The sequence below is a fragment of the Gobio gobio genome (genome assembly GCF_949357685.1).
Source record: "Gobio gobio genome assembly, chromosome: 4".
NCBI classification, from domain to species: domain Eukaryota; kingdom Metazoa; phylum Chordata; class Actinopteri; order Cypriniformes; family Gobionidae; genus Gobio; species Gobio gobio.
In genome coordinates, this window is record NC_137100.1 from 60,690,343 (window position 1) to 60,709,724 (window position 19,382).

General features: G+C 37.3%; 1 protein-coding gene across 2 annotated transcripts in view; it reads left to right on the top strand.

Moving 5' to 3' along the window:
* The window catches only part of rictora (RPTOR independent companion of MTOR, complex 2 a), a 41,049-nt gene extending 21,676 nt beyond the window's left edge, over positions 1 to 19,373 (top strand). The window contains exons 25-39 of one of the 2 annotated variants that reach the window (XM_079815855.1): positions 1,291 to 1,369; positions 1,472 to 1,581; positions 2,841 to 2,928; positions 3,020 to 3,112; positions 3,231 to 3,337; positions 4,813 to 5,042; positions 6,753 to 7,749; positions 9,408 to 9,476; positions 10,282 to 10,459; positions 10,819 to 10,903; positions 11,980 to 12,192; positions 12,421 to 12,576; positions 14,218 to 14,341; positions 14,419 to 14,557; positions 16,167 to 19,373. In XM_079815855.1, coding sequence (XP_079671981.1) covers positions 1,291 to 1,369; positions 1,472 to 1,581; positions 2,841 to 2,928; positions 3,020 to 3,112; positions 3,231 to 3,337; positions 4,813 to 5,042; positions 6,753 to 7,749; positions 9,408 to 9,476; positions 10,282 to 10,459; positions 10,819 to 10,903; positions 11,980 to 12,192; positions 12,421 to 12,576; positions 14,218 to 14,341; positions 14,419 to 14,557; positions 16,167 to 16,238 — 2,740 coding nt within the window. In that variant the 3' untranslated portion in view covers positions 16,239 to 19,373. The remainder of the gene's footprint in view (positions 1 to 1,290; positions 1,370 to 1,471; positions 1,582 to 2,840; positions 2,929 to 3,019; positions 3,113 to 3,230; positions 3,338 to 4,812; positions 5,043 to 6,752; positions 7,750 to 9,407; positions 9,477 to 10,281; positions 10,460 to 10,818; positions 10,904 to 11,979; positions 12,193 to 12,420; positions 12,577 to 14,217; positions 14,342 to 14,418; positions 14,558 to 16,166) is intronic. The other variant, XM_079815854.1, reaches the window with a different exon arrangement.
* The last annotated feature ends 9 nt before the right edge of the window (positions 19,374 to 19,382 follow it).

The following is a 19,382-nucleotide window of genomic DNA, read 5'->3' on the forward strand; positions in this document are numbered from 1 at the left end:
CAACAGCTGTCCGAATTCACTAACTCGTTTTCATTCACTCTTTCAAGTGAACTATTAGTGGATAACGTAGGGAATAATAGTGAATTAGGCTTTAGGGGGTGATTTCGGACTTACCATGGGCTGTGATGCGATCTCGGCTGTGCTCTCACTACAGTGCAACAGTGAAACGTGACCCCTTGAACAGTGACGCGCTGTGCCACATACCGGTATTGCGGTATCATCAAAATTCATATCATAACAAAAATAAATACCGGTATTCGGTATGAATCCAAGCTTTATAATGGCAGTGAATGGCAGCCCAAATTTTGAAGCCCAAAAAAGTGCATCCAACCATTATAAAAGTAATCCAATTAAAACATTTAATATCCAGCTTCCGCCAGACCGCCTTCTTCGTAAGTTGAATAAGGAAGGCGGTCTGGCGGAAGCTGGATATGTTTAAATTGGATTACTTTTATAATGGTTGGATGCACTTTTTTGGGCTTCAAATTTTGGGTGGAAAGCTAGATATTTTACTTTAAAATGTGTTAAATATGGATATTTTTCTTACACAAGCGCTTGGCTTCACTTCAGAAGGCCTTTATTAACCCCCCGGAGCTGTGTGGATTTTACTTTTATATAATTACTTTTATAATTGGAGGATGGCTTGAGTGTGAGTAAATTAATTTCATTTTTGAGTGAACTATCCCTTTAATTTACTCACCCTCAGGCCATCCAAGATGTAGGTGACTTTTTTTTTCTTCAATAGAACAGTGAAGAAGATTTTTAGCTGAAACTGTGGTCCTCCTGTGAATTATATAATGCAAGGTCGATGGTTCTTGTCACTTTGAGAGTCAAAAAAACACATACAGCCAAAACAAAATGCACACCTGTGCCTCCTGACAATACATTGGGCTCTTATGAAGTGAAACAATTGATCTGTGCAAGAAACTGAACATTATTACCTCTAATCCACAGCCTCTGCAAACAGTCCTCAGCGCATTCTTGACAATCTGAAGCGCTTGGCATGTCAAAAAACTCGTTTGATCTGATCCAGGGGATATGAATGTTTTTTCCTTAGGCCGATCACATAGCACGGAAAAGACTTGTTCTGTGGCATAGTGCTAATCCATTACACCGTATTATTCTTACTCCGCATCAAAGCAGCCTCTTTAAAGAAATTGACGGGTATATTATTAAGTCTAGACCCTGAATATAAGACAACCCATTTTTTCAAATGTATTTACAAGAAAAAAACGTTATCTTATATTCTGAACAATACCATGTTAATTGTCTCTCTGTTCTCCTCTGTAGGTTCCTGTCCATCCCAAAGGGCTTCTCTTACCTCAATGAAAGAGGCTACGTCAACAAACAGCTAGATAAATGGCAGAAGGTGAAAGCATCAAACCAATAACTCTCTCAGTCCTTTGTTTCACGCCTGTGAGTGTTTGTTCCTCTTGAATGCTGATGTGTAAAGCCGTGTGTGTTTTTGCAGGAGTATAATCTGAAGTATGTGGACATGATTGAAGAGCAGTTGAATGAAGCTCTCACAACATACCGCAAACCTGTCGACGGAGACAACTACGTCCGGCGCAGCAACCAAAGGTCTGCTTATCTTGTAAATGAAGTCATATATTAACAAATTACCATAAGTATTGCACATACTTAAGGTTAGTGATTTGAACAAGTCCCAGACGCTAGGTATGAATTAGTAGTGTTATTGTAAACTAAAACTAAAATATAGTTTTCAGTAATTGAAATAAAGCTGAAATAAAATAAAATATTAGATGAAAAATGTAAAAAAACGTAAAAATGTTACCTTGTAAATATGTTTGTTAAAGGTTTCTAAAAATGAAATAAACAAATAAAGCTTGATAGATAGATATAAAAAAAAAAATGACAACAACAGCACAACTAAATGACTAAAATTAAAGCGAGAAGACTTTACAATAAGGTCCCATTAGTTAATGTTAAAGTTAATGCATTAACTAACACCAACAAACAGTGACCAATGCATTATTACAGCATTTATTCATCATTAATACATACATATAATTATACATATGTTAATACTGTTCATTGTTAGTTCATGTTAGCTCAGGTTCATAAAATAATATAAACAGATACAGATCTTTTGATTTTAGTAATGTATTGGTAAATGCTGAAAGTATTTTTCATTGTTAGTCCATGTTAACTAAAGCCCCTTTCACACAGAGATTCCAGAAAATACACAGTCCCGGGATCATTTGATTTGGGTTCATTCACACTGTCAGTGACTTTCTGGAATTTGTGTGAGCATTCACACACATCCTGTGAAGATCCCGTAAAGACACGTAACATTGATGTAACGTGTAATGTCTCTGCAGCATCTAAAGTTTACTTTTCTCTCTTGAGAAACCACGCTCAGTTCAGTTGTTTTCTGATTTGATCATAAGCTAGCGCCTCGTGTACCGTTTCTGGTGAACGATTTCAGCTTCAGCATCATCACTAGGGCACAGCCCTTTATGGCATTGATCCTGCCTTTTGTTCACACAGGGCGCGTTTTGGACTGGTCCCGTAAATGTTACTCGGTCCACATTCCGGGATCTATCCCGGAATCAATCCCGGGATGTGTTTGCGTTAACACAGAAGGCACTTTGGCAATTTGATGGCAATTTTCCGGGATCAACGTGCTGTGTGAAAGGGGCTTAATATTAACAAATGAAACCTTATTGTGAAGTTACCATAAAAGCTCATTCAAAATATGAATTAAATACTATAATAGTGTAGAAGTTATACTAAAATAACACTGTTATGAATATGAAGCATGCTCTTTCTTTTTGACTGCAGACAGTGTATATATATCTCTCGCTCTCATGTTGTAGGTTACAGAGGCCAAATGTCTTTCTCCCTGTGCATTTATATGGGCAGTTGGTCCATGATAAAACCGGCTGCCTGCTGCTGGAAGCTCAGGTACCTGATTATGCACACGCTGATGGCTGACACTGTAAAGCTTTGTGTGTTTTTGTGCATTTATTTGTTAGTATTTGTGTGTATTTGTTAGGGTGTTATCCCGGATCTTAGCTACACAGTCCGATCTCCAGTGTTGGATAAATGGGAAGGTGTTAAACAGCTGAAGGCGGCGCTATGGGCTCTGGTCAGTGATGGTTTTGACTTACTGTATGCGTTTAGTAGCTAAGGATGTCCTTAAATGTCTCGAGTTGCATTGTGTGCAATGTTTATGGTTTTAATGGTTAACATTTTATATGTTCCAGGGCAACATTGGTAGCTCAAACTGGGGTCTGAACCTCCTACAGGAGGAGAATATCATTCCAGATATTATTGCTCTGGCTCAGCACTGTGAGGTTCTGTCCATACGTGGGTAAGACTGCCTTGTACAGGAATATACTGGGTTATTCACAACTTATTGCACATAGACGGCATCTGTCGGAAATCAAGAGGTTGATGTGTAACATAGTCATATCCAATATATATTGATTCTGTACAAGTTCAGGCCCATTCACACTAAAGACGAAAACTATAACATAAACGATAAAAATATAGTTATATTTGTTCTAATTCTATGAGAATAGGGAAGTCCACGCCGCAACTATAACAGCATAGAGAAACTATATTGTTGATCATTTTTTCCAGCTGATGAACGATTAATAGATTGACAGCCAATCAGAATCCACCTGATTTTAAAGCTCTTAAAGTGGCTGGCAACTGCAGCATGCACTCAAAATAAACAGAGCGATATTGTGCAGTGGTGTGGATGCTAATGTAGTTATCGTACTTGGTTTGAACAGGCATTTATGTCAGGACCTGCAAAAAAGTAGTCCTGGTAGTTTGACGTAACTACTGTAAAGCAATGTTTACATGCAGTTAGGGGTCAGTAAGGTTTCTTTTAAAGAAATTAATACTTTTATTTGTCGTAGATGCATTAAATTGAACAAAAGGGACAGTAAGAACATTTATGTTCTGAACTTTCTATTAATCACGGTTTCCATGAAAATATTACACAGCACAACTGTTTTCAAAATGGATAATAACAAGAAATGTTTCATGAGCATTAAATCATCATATTAGAATGATTTCTGAAGCATCATGTGACACTGAAGACTGGAGAAATGATGCTGAAATTAAGCTTTGATCACAGGAATAAATTATATCTAAAATGTAATAAAATAGAAAACCGTTCACAATATATTTTTGATCAAATAAATGCAGTCTTGGTGAGCAGAAGAGACTTCTTCCAAAAACATTTAAAAAATCTTGTTGACCCCAAACTTGTGAATGGTAGTGTAGGACATATTTTCATATTTTACATTACATACAACAATACAGTTAACTCTTTCCCCTCCATTGATGGAAATTTCTGTCATTTATGAGACAACACTTCCCTGCCATTGACAGATTTTTAAATTTTTAATTTTCACTGTTATATGGGAGGTGGTGCTATTATACAACTTTTGAAAGAGTACAGACTCTCCGGATCAAAACACAAGCAAAAAGGGAGCAGCAACAAGCGCTTGATTTTCTCAGCTTTTTGTTCAAAACGTACACACAATCAAGTGTTGATTTAAAAAAAAAAAAGAATGCATGAAGCTAGAATAAAACGGTTATTTTTGTTTAAAAGCAGAGGCTCTGTTCTTTCGTTTGAGATAATATATAATATATATTATTGCATGTTCAGATACAACAAAATATTAGGGGGGCCTTGAAAGTTTTCTGAAAAACATAAAAAATGCTGACGTGACTGTCAAAAAAAAAAAAAAAAAAAACGTGGGCAGGGAGAGAGTTAAAGTAAACTTGCAGCATATGTGCAGTATGTAACCATCAGCATTGTCCTTGCAGTACGTGTGTGTATGTGCTGGGTGTGATCAGCCGCACGCGGCAGGGCAGTGATGTGCTGAAGGCTTTGGGATGGGACTCCGTACGGCACAGCCGCAGGCAGCTGTGGCCCATCAGCCCTGATGAAGTGGACGCTCCGCTGCCCAGCGAACTGTCGTCTGTGCCCAGCACACTCAGCCTCAACTCTGAGTCCACCAGCTCACGCCACAACAGCGAGAGCGAAAGTCAACCCAGTGAGTCAATGCACATGGTTAACATGTCAACATCAAAACAATTTAATAATATTGCATAGTTGCATAATATTTTTATTACCAAATTGGCATTTTTCATCTCTAAATTCTTTAAATATGCCAATGAAGTAAGATTTTAAAACTCTTTTTCAAGATAAATTGTCTGAAAACTTTTTTAGTCCTTCTGTAGTTTAGCTTATTTCTTATTCAAAGTAACTTAACGTTGCTTAAAGCTGCAATATGTAACTTCTTTGCAGTAAAATATCCAAAAACCACTTGGCCAGTATTATACATTTTGTTCAGTTGAGTACTCACAATATCCCAAATGTTTCCAACTATTTGTAAATCGTGAGAAATTTCTATTTTAAACAAGGAACCGGGACTTGTGAGGGAGTCGCCTGCGTCATATCTGCGTTACCCTCGTTTTCCGGTTTTATTTTGCAGAAACGCTTTACTCTCACTGCAGTGTGAACAAGTGTCATAGCAGCCGCCGAGCGAACGCACAGAGTAAGGTCATAACATCATTTTCAACACACTCAGATGTATCTAATATGATAAACAGAGCTGCGTTACCTCATACTCATGACCGGAAAAGCGGAAATGGCGCTGGTGACTGTGGCATAATAAAAGTCCCGCTGCTCACGAGGCGTGTGTTGCGTTCATCTTATTAACAATCGCTCCAGCGGCCTTGCTCAGCTCCACAACACACGGTCCTGCTCTGCTTCACAGTAACGAGTCCAATCCCGATTCTTTTCCAGTGGCTGTGAGGTGAAGACCACACGTCCCAAGATTCAGCGCTCAAACTTGCCGTCATCAAACTACGCCTTTGTTTTGAATAGGCGACCTCTAGCGGACAGAAAAGTTACACAGTGCACCTTTTAAAGGATATTTAGAAAAATATTTTTTTTTTTCCATTTGGTTTTTGGTGGAAAAAAGGAAAAAATGCAGTTAAAAAATTGCTGTATATTTACTTTTATGCATGATTAAATTGTATATCTTGTTTCAATCACTAATATGTCAGATTATGGAAGTAAATTGGGTTATGTAAATAGTATTTCATGTTGATTGTAGTCATTGTTATTTTACTATTATTAATATGCTATTATAGTATTTATTGTTATTTTGAATTAGCTTTTATTTATTTTGAAGTTTCAGTTTTCATTTTAATTTTAGTTTAACCAAGTCATTTTATGTTCTTATGTCACTTTTATTAGTTTATTATATTTACATCTGCATTCCGTAATTTTAGTACTTTAACTTAATCTTATTTAAGTTGGGTGACAAGGCAATATTTCTAATTCATTTAATTTAAAGGAATAGTTCACCCAAAAATGAAAATTGTCATCAATTACTTGCCTTCATGCCTCACCAAACCCGCAAGACTTTCGTTCATCTTCGGAACACAAATGAAGATCTTTTTTGATGAAATCTTTATTGTCCCTCCATTGATAGCTACGCAACTACCGCTTCATATGATGAACAGATTGAATTTAGGCTTTTATTCACATTTAAACATTAACCATTTAAGTTTAAGTTTTACTTTTTTTTTTTTTTTTAAAGCGTTTTTCAATTAATGAACACTATTATTATTATTAGTTTTGGTTTTAGTTAACAGTAACACTGATTGTTGTATCCGCACAAAATTATATGCATAAATAGCCATTGCAATCTGTTGTTTTATGTCTATTGTAACATTGCACGTGTCACTCTCAGGTTTGTATTTCATGGATGACGATCGCGAGGGTTTGGACATGTACGAGGACTCTTCTCTCTCTACACACACAAAAACCTTGAAGGACAGAAGCCCGTTCAACATCCTCACCCCCTCACATCTCAGAAACCGCTTTCTCAACTCCCTGTCTCTCCCCAGTAAGAAGGGCAGAAGCCCCACTGACAATAAAGGCACAACCAATGCAGGAAAATCCCCCGAGGAGCTCCAGCTCATGAGGCGCATCCGGACCATAACTGAACCCTCAAACTATTCTCCAGGCCACTCGGGGCAAAACGAGGTCTTTTATAATGGCGGTCGTATTCCCCGCAGCCCGACGGTTAGCCTTGAGACCTCATTTGTGGGTATAAAGGCACTAGCAGAGCCGTACGCCACCGAGGGAAGCTCGGATTCAGAGGGCAGAGGTCCACATAAGCGAGAGCGGAGCAGCAGGGAGCGTTTGACCTGCGACGGTGCCTCTGTGCTGCCAGGAGGCGGCACATTTAAGAGCCGCAGTCAGAGCTTCAACACGGACACTACTACCAGTGGCATCAGCTCCATGAGCTCCTCCCCTTCCCGAGAGCCGCCCTCTGGCGTGGCCATGGATACAGACTGTGCCAGCCTCAACACGGTGGTCAGCGCTAAAACTGTGAAAATGCAACTTTCGCTCAGTCCTCAGTCCAACCATAACCACATCCTGTTGTCCAAGTCCAATTCTACCTCGCTGATTCCTCCCGGGTCGGCGCACACACTGCCGCGCAGGGCGCAGTCGCTGAAATCTCCCTCTGTGGCCACCATCAAGAGCCTGGTGGACTGCAGCTACATGTACACAAGCCCCCGTGACGCGCTGGGCTACGCCACACTCAAACGGCTGCAGCAGCAAAGGATCCACCCGTCTCTGTCTCACAGCGAAGCGCTGGCGTCTCCCGCTAAAGACATACTGTTTACAGACACCATCACCATGAAAACGCGGAGCCTCGACTCGCGGCTCACCCCACGCAGGTATACAGACATTTATACTTTTTCAGCTTTTCTCTCTCTCTCTCTCTCTCTCTCGCTCACTCTCTCACACACATAAACCCGTCAAAAACATGTCCAAAGTCATATTTCAGCCCAAAATATTTATTTATTTTATTAATAATAATGTATTATACAAAAATGTTTTTAATTATATTATATATGAAGAATTAATTATATTATTATTAATAAATTGTGTGTATGTATGTATATATATATATATATATATATATATATATATATATATATATATATATATATATATATATATGTATGTGTACGTGTATATATATGTATATATATATATATATATATATATATATATATATATATATATACATATATATACATATAATATATTTGCTAATATATATATATATATATATATATATATATATATATATATATATACATACAGATACAGGGAGTGCAGAATTATTAGGCACGTTGATTTTCTGATCATATTTTTTTTTCCAGGCACATTTGACCAATTCCAAACCACAGTAATCCTAATAACTACTATTGATTTAGTATTTAATAATGTATAAGTGATATATAATTGTTCATGAAGGCTGGAAATGAAAATCACCTTATATTCAGGTGTGCAGAATTATTAGGCATGTTTTCTTTTACAGATAAATTGAGCCAAAAAAGAGATTTAACTCAGACTGAAAAGTCAAAAAGTATTAAATGCCCATGAGAAGGATGCAATACTAATGCAATACTAGACATTGCAGTTAAGGCATGACCATTGGACAGTGAAATGCTCGTTGGGTCAGCAGGATCTGACAAAAACAGGTGGTGAAGAAACATGCATATGCATGTATGTATGTATGTATGTATATGTATGTATGTATGTATGTATGTATGTATGTATGTATGTATGTATGTATGTATGTATGTATGTATGTATGTATGTATGTATGTATGTATGTATGTATGTATGTATGTATGTATGTATGTATGTATGTATGTATGTATGTATGTATGTATGTATGTATGTATGTATGTATGTATGTATGTATGTATGTATGTATGTATGTATGTATGTATGTATGTATGTATGTATGTATGTATGTATGTATGTATGTATGTATGTATGTATGTATATAAAAACTATATATAGTTTTTATAAATGTTGTACTGCCTTTGCTAATTCATTACTATATAAAATTATGGTAATATTTGGTTACAAAAAATTACTGTAAAATACTTTATTTTATTAACTACATGAATGAGAATCTAAAAAGTAGCAATAAGATTAATAAGGCTTAAAATAAAATGTCCAGACACTCCACTGTAATAAGAATTTGAGTACATTTTGATTTTCCTGAAGATATTTGTCATAATAATGTGATGGTCCAAAAAGTCTGAATGACCTTTTTCTTAATATGAAATTATTATTAAATTAATATATATTAATGATTAATAATAATATAATTATAGTTAATATATAATAATATAATTATAATTAATATATAATAATATAATTAAAATACTTTTTTTGTTAAAAATAAACAGTGCATATTTGTTGGTGATTTTGGGTTGAAATATGACTTTGGACATGTTCTTGACAGGTTTGTGACATTCACCCACATATGAAAGTGCAATTGAAGTTCAGGGTGTTTTTTGCTGGTCCTCAGGTTTTCTCATGAAAGGTATTCTGGGCCGTTCAACTCCCATCGCAGAGTGTCCAGAACTCTTGTGCCATGGTGGGTAGAGCAGCTCAACAGTAGCATCCCCTCATTAGCTCGGACAACCGTAGAGTTTCCATTTTTAGAAACACTGTAGAATAAAAGGCAACATCCCATCCCATGCGACTACACTTCCAGTCATTTCCCCCCCAAAATAATTTCTCCATCTTTCACTCATTCGTTCACATTTTGTGATGAGTGAGTGCCTGGATACTAATATGCGTCAAAGACTTGGTCAGATGCCTGTGGAAACAGAAAACTCCAAACCTTGTTGATATTGTTCTGAACCGGGATACCCATCTACTCCTGCAGATCCAATACCAACTTGACTCAAAACTACTGAAAAAAAGGCTTAGAAATATCTTTGGCTGCATCCCAGTTCACATGCTGTTATCAGACAGATAATCTAGTCTAGTTTGGATGATAAGATGCAACATGTTGTTTATAAAATCAGAAACCGTTTATTTGGAAAACAGTTCATCATCCTAACTTTTTTTTTTTAATACTGTGTATGCAGTATGCACTAATTGTGGTATTGCATACTATTAATGTTGTGTACTGGGACACAGCCTTTGTGTTTACTCAGAATTACAGCCAGTTAATTTGTGTCAGGATTAAAATTATTTGCTGAAGTAAGATGGATGTCCAGGAGTAGGTCTAGTTTTTAGATGTTTCAGTCGTAAAAGTTGTGATTTAGTAGCTGTTTTTACAAGTTGTTGACTGTCCGTAGACCATTTTAATAAAAGCGAAAGTGTAGATGAAGATTTCTAGGATTAGATCTAATGTTTTGCAGTGTGTGTTCTTGTGTTTGCTCTCCTCGCAGGTTTTTGAAAGCTCTGAGTTTTGCGTCTCTGGACAAGGAGGACTTACTGAGTCCGATCAATCACTCCACCCTGCAGCGCTCCTCTTCCCTGCGCTCTATGGTCTCTAGCGCCACCTTTGGCTGCAGTGAGGACTACATTGGCCTGGCTCTACCCCTGGACATAAACAATATGTTTCAGGTACATTTTGTCACGTGTACTTTTATTAATGTGCATGTGGAGTATATAGAGGTTTTTGATTCAATTTTCATGAGTGTTGATTCATAAGGTGCTGTATTTTAACTTTTTTGCCCTCACTGTGGACATGACATAACTCTGATTGTGTGGCATCAGACTTTTGTATTATTATTTTCACCTGTCCGATGACAAGATGAGTTCAAAATATACCAGTAGACTTGCATTAATGCAGTGAGCTTAGCCAAAACATTTAAAATATATTTGCCGAAAGTACTGTTATCTGCTTTTTTCTCAAATTAGGATAAAGTACTTGATGTACCTTTTTAATTGTGTTGTAAATGTTTGTTTTATTTTGTTTTTAGATTAAAGAAACATCATATTTCCAGAAGAGAACAAGCCCTCCTGCTGGAGAAAAATCCTCCAAATTTATTTTTGCAGAATCTAATGGTATGACTCGTCCTTATTTTTCTGTATATCTAATATCATTAAAAATTATTAGTAATATTTTAAATTAGTATTAAATAAAAATACACTACCGTTCAAAAGTATGGGGCTGGTAAGATTTTTTTTCTGCTCACCAAGGCTGCATTTATATGATTAAAAAAAAAGTAATATTGTAAAATATTACAATTTTAAAATAAATGTCTTTTTAAAATCTAGTTTATTCCTGTGATCAAAGCTGAATTTTCACCAGCAAACATTTCTTACTATGATAAATGTTGAAAACAGTTGTGCTGCTTCATAATATTTCAGGATTCTTTGAAGAAAAAAAAACTGCATTTATTTGAAATATAAATATTTTGTATTATAAATATTTTTACTGTCAAATTTGATCAGTTTAATGTGTCCTTGCTGAATATTAGTATTAACCCTGTGGTACTGTTTGCGTGTCAGTCAAAAATAAGTTGATTGTACTATATTTTGGTTTGATAATATTTTTTTATTTAATATTTTGTATTTTTAGGGGATTTTATGGTACGAAATTATATTTATGCAGTAATTATAATCCACTTTTTGAGCATGGATCTGAATTACGTTTCCAACTTAAACGGTCATAAATCTGCTTTGGAGCACAGACTGAAGTTTGGTCTCTTTTTAAAGATGACAGATTATTGCTGATGTGAAAAAAGTTTTTAAAAAGCGAACTTGAAAAATGCTCAAATTTTATATGAAATATATTTTTCCCAAAACACGTTTACTCTAAAACTAAAATCAAAGCCATAAATCAAAACAAGCTGTGTTTCGAATGTGAGGCTGGTATCTAAAAAAAATTTAGATTTTGTTTGGGCACAGTTCCAAATGTTTTCAATAGATTAATTCGTCTCACTTTCATTTTCAACCTTCCGATGAAGTAATACATTCTTTAAATAAAACAAACCAGAAAAAAATGTGGTCAAAAATGACGAACAGCATCAGAGGGTTAATTTATTTTACTGGCCCCAAAATGGTAATGTATTTAATATAATGAAATAATAGTAAATATGAAACGCTAATCTGTGTGTTTTTCCTGTCTGCGCTCGTAGGTTTCTTAGACTCGTGTCGCGGTCCTCTGAAGTCTCAGGTGAGCATAACGGAGCTGTTAAACAGCAGCCGGTCGGAGCAGCACCACCTGCTGGGCTCTGATGAGACTACAGGCTTACAGGAGCACACGGAGCAGAACTGCCTCTACTGCAGCGCTCTCACGATCCTCGGCTCACACACACACAGCCACCTGAACAACACACACACTCGCACAGGTGAGCAATCTCACACAGTGCCAGACTTCATAAAACATCTTCCTCATTATATCTTTTTTGTGAATGTATGATACTGCTGCTTTCTTCCTGGAAGTGTTATTAGAGGTAGGTTGGTGAAACAGATCTGGGTTGTGGTAACTGGAAAGGTTGTAGGTTCAAACCCCAATCTCAGTCCTACAGTCTCCAGATTTGGGTAAAAATTAGTAATTTAGTCTTGTGTTCCGACAGATCTGTCTGATGGTTTCTCTCAGTGGCACAGCCAGCCTTCCCATAATCACCTGGAGGTGGTCGCCCAGTCCAAGTTCTCTGGGATCTCGGGCTGCAGCGACGCGGCCGTCAGTCAGGGTTCGGCCAGCAGCACTCCCAGCGCAGAGATCTTACTGGGTGAGATAAAATCCCATCAATGCACAAGACTACTTCTGCCTGACCTCTGAGGTCATGGGTTTGATTCCCAGGGAAAGCAAGAAATGATAATATGTAAATATGTTCTTTGAATGCAATATACGTCGCTTTGGATAAAAGCATTTGCCAGATGCATAAGTATAAATGTAATTTTTTTTATAATATTTTTATATTAGCGTAAAATTAAATATGACATCTATTCTAACAGCGGTTTCTCGTCTAGATGAAAAACTGCTCAGTATTTTTTTTCTATTTGTTCTATTTTCATTCATTTGTGTTATTCTGTCCAAAGGAACATTTACAAGTTTCCCTTCCCAACATACAGTATATAATAATTAAAATAATAATACATTTAGCATTAGAAAACTACTTAAATTACAGTTATCAGAACAGTATCTGTTACCGTTTTTAAATAAATAAATAAATAAAAATCTTACCACATTTACAACTACATAAAAAAAAAAATAATCTAAGAAAATATTGAAATCGTCCGACATGGATACGGTCACAGATATATTGTACATTAACTAATAATGTCTAAATGTAAAAATGAGGAGAAGTTATGGGGTTTAGGAGATAGAAAATATCATTAGTTCAGAATAAAAAGCAATGGAAAGTCCATGATAGAAAAACTCTGTGTGTGTGTGTGTGTGTGTGTGTGTGTGTGTGTGTGTGTGTGTGTGTGTGTGTGTGTGTGTGTGTGTGTGTGTGTGTGTGTGTGTGTGTGTGTGTGTGTGTGTGTGTGTGTGTGTGTGTGTGTGTGTGTGTGTGTGTGTGTGTGTGTGTGTGTGTGTGTGTGTGTGTGTGTGTGTGTGTGTGGGCATGTTTTCGTGAAATATCAGGACACAAATGTGTATAATGACATGGGTATGACATAGGTATTACAAAAAGAGGGTGAAATATGAGGACGTTCCCCATGTCCTCACTTTTCAAAATGCTTATAAATCACACAGAATGAGTTTTTTTTCACAGAAAGTGAACTGCACAGTCTCCTGTGAGGGCTAGGTTTAGGGGCAGGGGCAGTGTAAGGGGATAGAAAATACGGTTTGTACGGTATAAAAACCATTACGCCTATGGAATGTCCTCACATTTCACAAAAACAAACGTGTGTGTGTGTGTGTGTGTGTGTGTGTGTGTGTGTGTGTGTGTGTGTGTGTGTGTGTGTGTGTGTGTGTGTGTGTGTGTGTGTGTGTGTGTGTGTGTGTGTGTGTGTGTGTGTGTGTGTGTGTGTGTGTGTGTGTGTGTGTGTGTGTGTGTGTGTGTGTGTGTGTGTGTGTGTGTGTGTGTGTGTGTGTGTGTGTGTGTGTGTGTGTGTGTGTGTGTGTGTGTGTGTGTGTGTGTGTGTGTGTGTGTGTGTGTGTGTGTGTGTGTGTGTGTGTGTGTGTGTGTGTGTGTGTCAGGTATTCCCTGTCATAGAGACAAAATGCCCCCACAAAGATGTCCAAAATGTTGTTCCCCATGAGGAAATCAGCTTATAAATCATACTAAGTGATGTTTTTTTGAAAATGTTGAAAAGTTTTCTGTGATGGGTAGGTTTAGGGCTAGGACAGTTTGTACAGTATAAAAATCATTATGTCTATGGAATATCCCCATAAAACCTGAAGACCTGACGTGTGTGTGTAGGTGGGAATGCGATATCTGAGGACGGTCCAGCCTGCAGAGTTCTGCTGAGGAAAGAGGTTCTGCGACTCGTCATCAACCTCAGCTCTTCAGTCGGTACCAAAGGACACGAAACCGGATTGCTCACGTAAGAACAACTGAGAAATACTGTGTGAGTGTGTGTTCTCATTTCACCCCTGTGTAATGGTCTGCTGCCCTCTGCAGGATAAAGGAGAAGTTTCCGTACGCGTTCGATGACATCTGCCTGTACTCTGAGGTTTCCTTCCTGCTGGCCAACTGCATGTTCCGTCTGGCCTCACGCCGCTTCATCCAAGAGCTCTTCCAGGATGTGCAGTTCATTCCGGTACGACATCACTCCGAAACTTCTCTATAGTACATCTACACCAAAATAATAATGTAACCAAATATTTCTATTTCAAATAAATGCTGTTCTTTTGAACTTTCGATTTATCAGGGAATCCTGACAACAACAAAAAAAGTCAGTTTCCACAAAAATATTAAGCAGCACAACGTTTTCAACATTGACAATAATAAGATTCTTGAGTAGCAAATCAGCATATTAGACTGATTTCTGAAGGATCATGTGACACTGAAGACTTTACTGGAGTAAATAACATCTCAAAATAGATATAAAGTTTGAAAACAGTTATAAATCACAGTATTACTGTAGTATTTTTGATTAAATAAATACTGCCTTGGTGAGCAGAAGAGACTGTTTTCAAAAACATTCGTTTTCATACCTTGCTTGTTTGGAGCGTTTGTTCCGAAACCTGGTGTGTTCTGTCCCGCAATCGCGCTCGGATCCGCACCAAAATAATGGGTCTGAGATCGCCTGAACGAGTTGGTCTCTGCCCCATTGCAAACGAACTCTGGAGCAATCTGACTCAACGAACCAGGCTGTATCACAATATATGATGGGTAATAATTACGTATGTTGCATGAAAAGCAGCAGGATTTGTTTTGCTAATGCCTCTCAAAATGATTTGTGGATTAACCTGTGAAATGACTTATTAAAATTTGGTCTGACGAACATATTTCAGAACAAATGTCCAAAACACATAAAAATACAGACTTGATTCTTGCTAAAAATGATAAAGTAATATAATGACAGCTACGAAGATCCCACAATCAAAGCTGTCGTCTATCCATCCTGACTGATGATAACTGCTTTGAGACGCTACTTTTTATTATTTTTTATTTTTTTTAGCAAATTTTGAATAAAATATGTTGAACATGCAATATCAGTCAACCACTAGGGTTTAAGGGTGTGTTCACACTTGTAGTTCGGTTCGCTTGGTTTGTTTGGTCCGGACAAAAAACCTAACCTAAAGAATACTGAACCTAAAGGCATAGGGATATGTTCACTACCTGATTGGTCATCTTTTATGACTTATATTTCACCACGGAACTTAGCAAACATCCAAAACAATGCTGTGTGCTGGGCTAAATGCGCTCGCTGTATGTGCGTAGCTACATATGATGGTATTTTAGCTGAGAACTCGTGAAAAGCTTATAACATGTGTAAAGGAGTCAAAACAGTGGCAGGAATCCCTCCGTCACACACACAAACCAAGATCTGCTGTGAGGAGACGCTGTTCTGATGCCTGTACCAAACTGTGACGGGCAACATCACGACTGTGACAACAACAAAAAAGTATGCTTGAGCATTCTGTCCTTTTGACATCATGTCCCGTTTTTGATTTGTTTACATGTCTTTGGTCCGTGTTGCGTCATACTTCATTCAAACCACACTAGAGTTTGTTTGGAAGCGAAACGACTCCGAGGCCCATCTTTTCAGTGGTCTCGGTCCGCTTGTTTGGTTCGGATGGCAGTGTTCACACTTATTCAAATGAACCGCACTAACAGAGCAATCGCACCTTGGTTTGTTTTAATTGAACCAAACATGTCAAGTTTGAACACACCCTAATGTGTCTGTGATGTTCTGTCTCCAGCTGTATGAGGAAGCTGAAGCGGTGTTGACTAAACCATCACAACCTGTTCCAGTGGAGACTGCCGAGTCTTGATACCCCCGTCAGCTTCCTGAACACCCCCGTTATCCCTCATCCCTCCATCACCTCACCTCCCATACGGCACAGAGACACACGGTTCATTGAAAATGGAGGACTGCGGATGGAGGAGAGGAAGGAAGCGATTACAGGAATACTGAAACGAGCCCCTGGACTTCAGACGGTGTTTCTGACCGAGGAGCAGTTTACCAAATAACATCTTCAGACTGTGAAACAGGTGAACCGGAACACTTCCTTGTTCACCACAAAAACATCACAAAGACTCGATTTTAGTAAAGAAAAAAAATGCTGTTGACACTTTAAGAGCGCTGGATGCACGGATGAGACAAACGGTTCTCTGCACTGGTGTGTGTGTGTACATATTACTGCCATGCTAATGTTTGAAAATATCACGTAAACACTACAAAGAATTCTGAGACTGCTTTGGATTCAGTGCAAATGCGTTGACTATGAATTTAGGACTTCCAGAAGTGAGCGAGAGAGTTGATTACATTTGTACTATTTATTAATTTCTTTTCTTTTGTATGCGTGTTGGGATTTTTTATGACCTCCAGACAATCAGAATTCAGTGTTTTGGGGGGAAAAAAAACATAGTGTGGGACATTCGAACCTTAGTGTCGCACATCTTTTGTTGGATATCCGTCATCCGCAAACCATCAGAAATACTCTTGCAGGAAATTCTCCTCCAAAAAAAAACGCAGGCAAAGAGCATGTGAGCACCGACACACACACACACACACACACACACACACACACACACAATCACAGAGCTACTTTGACCGGTATATAGTGTGGGTGTTTCCAACACCTCCAGGGTGAATCTCATGACAGCTGTCAAGACCATGAGCAGCTCATTTCTCAATTCTATGAGAAATGTGCTTGATTAGCATGAAAATTGTGTCATAATGCAAATGATGTTAATGGTCCGAAACAATAATTGCATCTTTTTGAATCTGATTTTGTAGTCAAGTGAGATTCACCCAATAATTTGAATCGGATTAACAACAAAAAGCGTTTACAGACTCGTTCTTCATATCTTACTATATCGGTTCAGTGCTGTGATCTGATCTGATCTCATGTGATCGTGATATGGTGGCGTTTAGTTTGACTCTGACCTACAGGAAATGAAACCGGATAAACATACTCATGCATGGTGTAGTTTAATTGCCATATGTTTAATAAAAGTGATCACCTTTGAAGGAATATCCTAAGTTCAGTACAAGTTATGTGCGATGCACCAAATCTTTGGCGTAGTGTTGATTACAACAGGAAATCACCGTGAAAGCAGTTCCTCTCCATTGATTTCCATAAAAGTGTTTGTACAAACTGCTGAATATTTAGTCAAGAACATGCCTGTAGTATATTTCACATTTTTGCATTAACATTTTTGTTGATGTGACAATTAAGCACATTTCCTTTACAAATTCTGATTGTGATATATTATTTACGCACATTATGGTAATATTTGTTTTACTGCCTTGATGCGGATTTAATTTTTACATTTTTGTCTCATCCTTCAGATTTACCAATAATAACGGTCTTATTACAGTAATGAAATTAGCTTGAAAACAATGGTAATTTCTTTAGGATATGATTTTTTTTTTTGTGAGCAAAATGTGTTTATTGTCATAACAATAATGTCAGAATGCAAATGAATACTGCTTTATTTATTTTTTGTTTCTTTGTTTGGTTTTGCATTCTGACATTTTCAAGACAATTAAGCACATTTCCCTTCTAAATTCGCTGTAATGTGACACATTTTTTTGTAAAATATTTATACACATCATAGTAGTATTTTTGTACTGCCTCGTTGCTGATTTAATAAAAAAATATATTTTATATATTACAATAATGGTAATTTCAGAGGGATTTACATCTTTCTGGAAGCTAAATGTGCTTAATTGTCATGAGAGTAATCATGTCACAATGCAAAATAATATTCCTTAAAACAGGCTTCATTTTCTTTATGTAAAATATATACTTTTATTTTCTTTTTTCTGGAAGTTTCATGCAAATTAAGCACATTTCCCTTCTAATTTCTCATTATTGTAATGTGACCACAAAAAAAAAGATAAAATACATAGTATTTTGCTATGGAATCTTCTTTCCGCCACAGAATGACAAATAAAAAAAAGGTAATTGTGACTTTTTTTCGCAGAATTGCGTGATATAAACGTATAAAGTCAGAATTGCTTTTTATATTATAGTAATGGGAATTTCATTGGGATTTTTCTGGAAGCAAAATGTGCTTAATTGTCATGTCAATATCATAAAACTGGCTTAATTTTATTTATTTTAAAATCCCTATACTTTTCATTTATTTATTCCTTATTCAAACTGATGGCCTTGTCAAAATGATTTTCTGGTGTAATCGACACATGCTACCGATGGGATACATGAAAGTGTAACTTGTCGAACCAAAAATATTCCTCTAAGCTGCCAAAGCACTGCTTACGAAAGAGTTTGAAGTATTATCTTGACGTGTTGTTTATATGCCGGTAGCGTTGCGATTGATTTCCCAGTGCGATACCTTGAACGTGCACCTGGTTTATCGCTTCAGCTCTGAGCGAGCCAAACCTGCACTGAACCGTTTGACACGCGTGCACAGAGCTGTTCAAATGTTCGACCAATTCCGTAGTAGTCTCGTAGTAAACCACAGTTTTTGCATTTGTCTTTTTCTCGATGTTCTTGACGTGTTCCTGATCTCCACACAAAGCACTGATCCATCTTTCCTGTTCTCCCAAAATGATGTTTAGATTGCATGTTGAATCGACACAAATCCAGTTGCTTATTTATTAACGGCAAGACCTTTTGTTAATATTCGTGTCCCGTCGCGTCTCAGCGCTGCTGCTACTGCCGATGACTGCGATTTGATTGGCTGAAGAGAGAGTGCCATGGCTTAGCCTGGATCTGTACCATAGTGGCGTGAGACAGAAACGTAATGAAAAAATATATATTTATATTTTTCCTAAAAGATGACATTGCAAGAGACGGTGTAATTTAAAGGAGTTGTTTTGTTTTGCCTGAATTGTGGTTTCCCTTGTAAAGTGTGTACAGTGTGTTTTTGAGCACTTTTAGCTCTGGAGAAATCTTAGTCTTATCAAAGGGATGTATAATTAAAGAGGAAAACTCATGGAGTGC